Genomic DNA, 5,717 nt, shown 5'->3' with positions numbered 1-5,717 from the left:
ATCTCTTTAGATCAGACTCCATTATTAATCTAGCCACGCCCGCCCTATACTAAAATCAATGGCAATTCTAAGAATTCTTAGAATCAATGAATAAAGCATGTGAACAAGTTTGTGAACAAGTTTGTGCACACAACACCTTGAAATTTACTATAGGTGTTAGTTTACAGTATGTTTTGTTATTTTTTCTCCCCATCCTCTCTATTAATAGTTAGTCTCATGTGTAGTGGTGTACGGATTTAAACCATCATCAGCTCAGTGATAGAATAATAATTAATTTAAAACTAAAGTGAACTACAAAAGTATATCTAACTCTAAAATAAATCATTTCAAAAATTTTCAATGTCATCTGGTTCGGTGTCTAATTTCTTTTTTCTAAGCTGTTTGATAAACCATTGACTAGGCTTTACACTAAGCTGCTTAAATGCAGCTATGAGAAACTGAGCCATTATGCGACCAAGCTTTTTCTCAAGTAGTGTTTCACTCATTTTGTTGGCATAATCAGTAGTCACTTTAATGGGTGGCTCAAATCCTACTGATGATTTTTTTTCAGCTTCTAATTTTATAATGCTTGGTGTCTCATTATCCTCTGTGATTATATTCTCATCTGATGTATCTTCACATGGTATATTTGGATATGTGTCTTGGTTGAGAATACTATTTTGATTGTTCTTTAAACTTTCACGTCTTTGCATTATTGAAAATGAAACTGATCGAGGTCTCATTGGTGGTGGAGGTGGAGGACGTCGACGAGGATGGCTGGTCAAAAGAGGCTATAAAGTAGCAAGGTAATAAAAGTGAGGTAATTTTATAAATTACCTTAAGCCTTGCTCTTGAATCATGTACAGGTGACATACTAGATGATTCATCCTAATTATGAATATTAAACATATTTTTGCACTACACTAATATAATATATACCTGCTTGTGTTCTTTGTCACTTAAGGATTCAGGGATTGGTTTTTCTTTTGGTACCTGGTGTGATAAATAATAAGTTTTAAACCTATATACACCAAATTTTAACTTTATTTACATCACATTTTGAGCCCACTTTTGCCTTAGAAGGTGGCATGTCTTGTGCTGACTTCTATTAATGGGATTATACCAATCATTGATAATTACATGTAACTAAATCATGCACATTACCTCTGCATCTACTTTTTGTTGACCTTCAATTTCAGCTTTTTTTATAGGTTTCTTACTTTCATTTGGAAGATCATCATCGCCTTGGAAAGCAATCATTTCCTTTTGATCATCTCCTTCATCCACAGCAGTCATACGATGACTATTAATTTTGAGAAAAAGACCCTGCTCCCTTACTCGAAAGCTGCAAGTCTCCCATAACTCTTGGAACCAGTTGTCACGATCTGGAAGACGGAGGGGGGTTGGATTATTCCTTGTTGCCACATGGTCTCCAGTTGGTATGACTGGGATGCTATTAGCAATTGATGGATCCACTTTAACTTCATTGATGAGGAATTGGTGTAACTCTCTCTTCCATATTTGTACTCTGCCCTTAAATCTTCTTTTTTCTAAGGACGCCCAAGCAGCTGTGTCATGGATGGGTGGTTCTTCTAATGGCTCATTTATATCTCTATCGTCCTTTCTGTCAACCTGTTCCATGTTAGCAAAAGTGAGGACAAAGACAGCATGATTCCAGAAACCCTGATCAAATGCTTGAGTTAACTTAATCATTGCTTTCTTGTCGTCATCTCCCAATCTTGTGTTGGTCATTTTTGTGCAATAGAGGACCAAACTTAGCTTTTTGCAAGTTTCTTTCATACTTCTTATGTATTCCTCTTCTTTTGATGTGTTATCTTGGAGACCAGGAGAATCAAAAACCACAACTGGTATGCCATTGATCTCCTTCTCAAACACTTCAACTTCTGTCGTGCACCTGGCAGCACCAGCTCCTTCTCTGGCAAATTTAGCTCCCAGTAGACCATTGATCAGTGTAGATTTTCCTTGGCCTGTCTTCCCAGTGACTAGTATCCTCAGATCTTCATTGCTGACTTCCAAGGCTTTACTCATTGCTTCTTCTGTAATTTTTATCAAGTCCCTTGATGCCTCATTTAGACCAAGATCCTTTTGTGCTTCTTGAACAGAATTCCAGAGATTACTTGGAAGGTCCTTAATATTTGGCATGTAATGTCTAATTTTCTTTAAAAAGTTCATCCTATATATATATATAATTAAACAAAACTTCTTACTATGCTGAAAGCATGCAGGTCTATCCTAGCTAACAAACTCCATATGTCTGATGCCATGCACTGCAGACTAGTCTTGCGGGACTACACTGCAGACCAGGTTGCCCTGCCATATACGGGCCAGAAATCAAAATATATGACATGATTTACTAAGTCAGTGCTCACTGCTAAGCTTTTTGAAAATAATTATTTTTGGCAAGCTTTATGGGGAATGATTAGTACATTAGCTTAAGCATTTATGTGCAACTGGAAAAGGGGTCTGGCAGGTTAAAGCAATTAGAGTCTAGTTTCAGTGACACAATTATTACTTACCCATCTGTTGGAAACTCTGTGAATTTTTCTTCTTCCTCATGCTCTTGGCATTTAGCCATTTCACCATGCAGATGCTAAGGACTGCAATGAGCTTATCTACAGCCAAAATTATAGCCAACTGAACTTTAATAGTGGGTCTTGAAATATTAAATTTATCCCTTGGAAAGTTAGTATAGAGTACCTATAGCTAATAGTAACATTTATGTTAGCTACTTTATTCACATTATATAGACAAATATTTAGCTGGTAGATAGTAGCTAAACAGTGATTTGATTCCTGGAATCAATGAATAAAGCCTGAAAAGGTAGGAGTTATGGTTATACACACAACACCTTGAATGGTATTTACTCATTTCCTGAAATGCATTGTCATGTAGCTTGTTTTAGTTCTGTCAATTGCCATATCTATCCTTTTACTATTGATGATGTAATAACTGATATTTATCACACTAAGCCATCTGGTCTTAATAATAAATACTCATCACTGATAACAAAAAAACATAATAATAAACTAAATCAATTCAGTCAGTCATTTTTTTCACCACCTTTTTTCCACCTCATAATCAATTTGATAAACCATTGACTAGGCTTAGCTATTAATTTAAGTGCTGCTTTTAAAGCTTCAGCTATTCTATGAGTAAAACTTTTGTCAATTATATCAGCACACATATTCGTAGCATAATTAGCAGTGATACGAATGGATTCATTTTGTAGCCCCTCTACCACTTTAGATTCAGTGGCATGGGTAGTCTCATCACTTTCATTATACTCATCTGCTGCATCTTCCCATGGTGTATTTTCATTTGGGCCTTCACATACTTGGATATAATCATCTTCATCACTTTGTATGTCTGGATGTACTGGTATTTCATGTTGATTATTTTGGCTATGAACACTATTTGGAATGAACCTTTCTAGTTCATTCCTTTCATATGTTGACATTATAACTGGAATTGTTGCTGACCTGGGTCTACGTCTTTTCACCTGTTATAATCTGTTAATTTAACATTTATAAAATAAACTATTTGTATACCTGAAGTTTTGGTAGGGGAAGAGAATGACTAGTTACTGTGGTGAAAGTCTATATATAATACAATAAAATTAATGTAATTTTATGATAAAATTCAACACCTTAAGCCTTGTTTTTGATTCATATCCTTCTGCACTGTTATTGCATACCATTCGTTCATGTTCTTTGACACTTAAGGATTCTTTTCCTTTTGATGCCTGTCATGCAGTAAAATGATAAATGTATACCTAGCATACCGAATGCGTTTACCTTGCTTTTGGAGTCCTCTAGTTTCTTCACAACAGGTGACATGACTGGTGCTGATACCTATAGGATTATACGAATCATCAAACTACACACAATATGTTTTGTTTAATAGAAGTCTACCTGCACTTCACCACAAATAATTGGCAATTTTTTTTCTGTTTTCTTTGGTAGATCATCAATTTGGCAAGTCCTTTGATCATCACCATCATCTTCTTCATCCACAGCAGTCATACGATGACTATTAATTTTGAGAAAAAGACCCTGCTCCCTTACTCGAAAGCTGCAAGTCTCCCATAACTCTTGGAACCAGTTGTCACGATCTGGAAGACGGAGGGGGGTTGGATTATTCCTTGTTATTTTATGATCTCCAGTTGGTATGACTGGGATACTATTAGCAATTGATGGATCCACTTTAACTTCATTGATGAGGAATTGATGTAACTCTTCCTCCCATAATTGTACTCTGCCCTCAAATCTTCTTTTCATCAGTAACTCCCAAGCAGCTGCGTCATCATTGGGTGGTTCTTCTAATGGCTCATTTATATCTCTTTCATCCTTTCTGTCAACACATTCCATGTTAGCAAATGTGAGGACAAAGACAGTTTGATTCCAGAAATCTGAACCAAATGCTTGATTTAGCTTCTTCATTGCTTTCTTATCGTCATCTCCCAATCGTGTGTTGATCATTTTAGTACAATAGAGGACCAAACTGAGTTTCTGGCAATTATCTTTCATATTTTTTATATATTTCTTTTCATTTGATGTGTTATCTTGCAGACCAGGAGAATCAAAAACCACAACTGGCACGCCATTGATTATTTTTGTGTACTCTTCAACTTCTGTTGTGCACCTGGCAGCACTAGCTCCTTCTTTTGCTACTTTAGCTCCCAGTAGACCATTGATAAGTGTAGACTTTCCTTGACCTGTCTTCCCAGTGACTAGTATCCTCAGCTCATTACCAGCTTCCAAAACTCTCATTAGTGCATCTTCTAGTTCTAGTTTGCCCCGAAAAACTTCCCCCGCAATATGTGACACTGCCATCACTGGTTTTGGTATAATATCATTCAAAGGGTTCATTTCTCGGTTTATTTTTACTGCCCACTGCAGGACTGTTGGCCTATTTTATTTTGCAATAAAACACATGTATATCAGGGCCAAAAATACTCACTTATCTCTTGGCAAGTCAGCCTCGGGCTCTGAGCCTTTGGCCGGCATCGTTTTGTGCCGTTCAGCTCGGCTTTTAGACATCATCAAAGAAATGAATCTCTCTTGGCTTTAGTGAGGCTAACTTTAAAATCCAAATTTTGTGGTGAGGCTACTAGAGTATGCTATATCCAAGAGTAGATCCTACTGTGCAATACCACCTGCTTCATCCATGTAGTATCTATGAGTGTATGTAGTATCTATCATTGAAGAGTCACATTCAGGATATTTCCGTATTTTATTTGAGTAGTTTTAGCAAGAGTAGATAATAACATAGATATTATACACGGAACAGGATTGGAAACAGGATCACGTGAGCACATTATGCATCGAAACCAACCTAGTTTGCCGGGAATTGGTGACCGTAATGGAGATGAATGGAGATACTTTGTGGGACTCTAGCAACTACATCGGACGACAAAGCAGGCTAGTGTGAGCCTTTATAGCTACCTCTCGAGGGTCTTTAGTGGAATAAGGCATCTATTAGTGCTTATATCTATATTTCAAAAAGTTATGGCGTGCTAAAATAAAGGGATCTTAAGCTAGGATGCCATTTCTCTCAAACTAACAGATGTGCACTATAACAAATGTCTTAGTCCACTGTAGGATGTTAAGAAGTAGCTATAGAGCTAGATACCTTGTCATAAAACTGCCGGGTATTGTCTAGAAAGTCCCACAAAGTATTTTAACAATCTCCATTCATCTCCATTACGGAATTCAAAT

At 36.7% G+C, this 5,717-nt stretch overlaps 1 protein-coding gene across 1 annotated transcript; it reads right to left on the bottom strand.

Annotated features, from left to right (window-relative positions):
* Positions 1 to 326: 326 nt before the first annotated feature.
* On the bottom strand, positions 327 to 2,627 carry LOC109585470 (translocase of chloroplast 159, chloroplastic-like). The gene is made up of 6 exons (XM_020001565.1): positions 2,517 to 2,627; positions 1,144 to 2,173; positions 1,031 to 1,084; positions 919 to 972; positions 817 to 867; positions 327 to 770 (listed from the first exon to the last, which is right to left on the bottom strand). Exons 1-6 carry the CDS (start codon positions 2,573 to 2,575, stop codon positions 327 to 329), a joined length of 1,692 nt encoding a protein of 563 aa, XP_019857124.1. The 5' UTR covers positions 2,576 to 2,627.
* Between the last annotated feature and the right edge of the window lie 3,090 nt (positions 2,628 to 5,717).

This window comes from Amphimedon queenslandica, unplaced genomic scaffold, assembly GCF_000090795.2.
Source record: "Amphimedon queenslandica unplaced genomic scaffold, v1.1 AMPQUscaffold_13057, whole genome shotgun sequence".
Taxonomy (NCBI): domain Eukaryota; kingdom Metazoa; phylum Porifera; class Demospongiae; order Haplosclerida; family Niphatidae; genus Amphimedon; species Amphimedon queenslandica.
The sequence above is the reverse complement of the archived record's forward strand: the minus strand, read 5'-3'. Positions and strand labels throughout refer to the sequence as shown.

What these genes read in the sequence shown, in the direction of transcription:
- LOC109585470 (XM_020001565.1), bottom strand. Translation starts at nt 2,575, where the DNA reads ATGGCTAAATGCCAAGAGCATGAGGAAGAAGAAAAATTCACAGAGTTT. An exon ending in ACAGAGTTTCCAACAGATGG is followed by an intron (nt 2,174 to 2,516) that starts GTAAGTAATAAT and finishes ATATATATATAG; the next exon opens with GATGAACTTTTTAAAGAAAA. An exon ending in ATTCAAGAGCAAGGCTTAAG is followed by an intron (nt 771 to 816) that starts GTAATTTATAAA and finishes GCTACTTTATAG; the next exon opens with CCTCTTTTGACCAGCCATCC.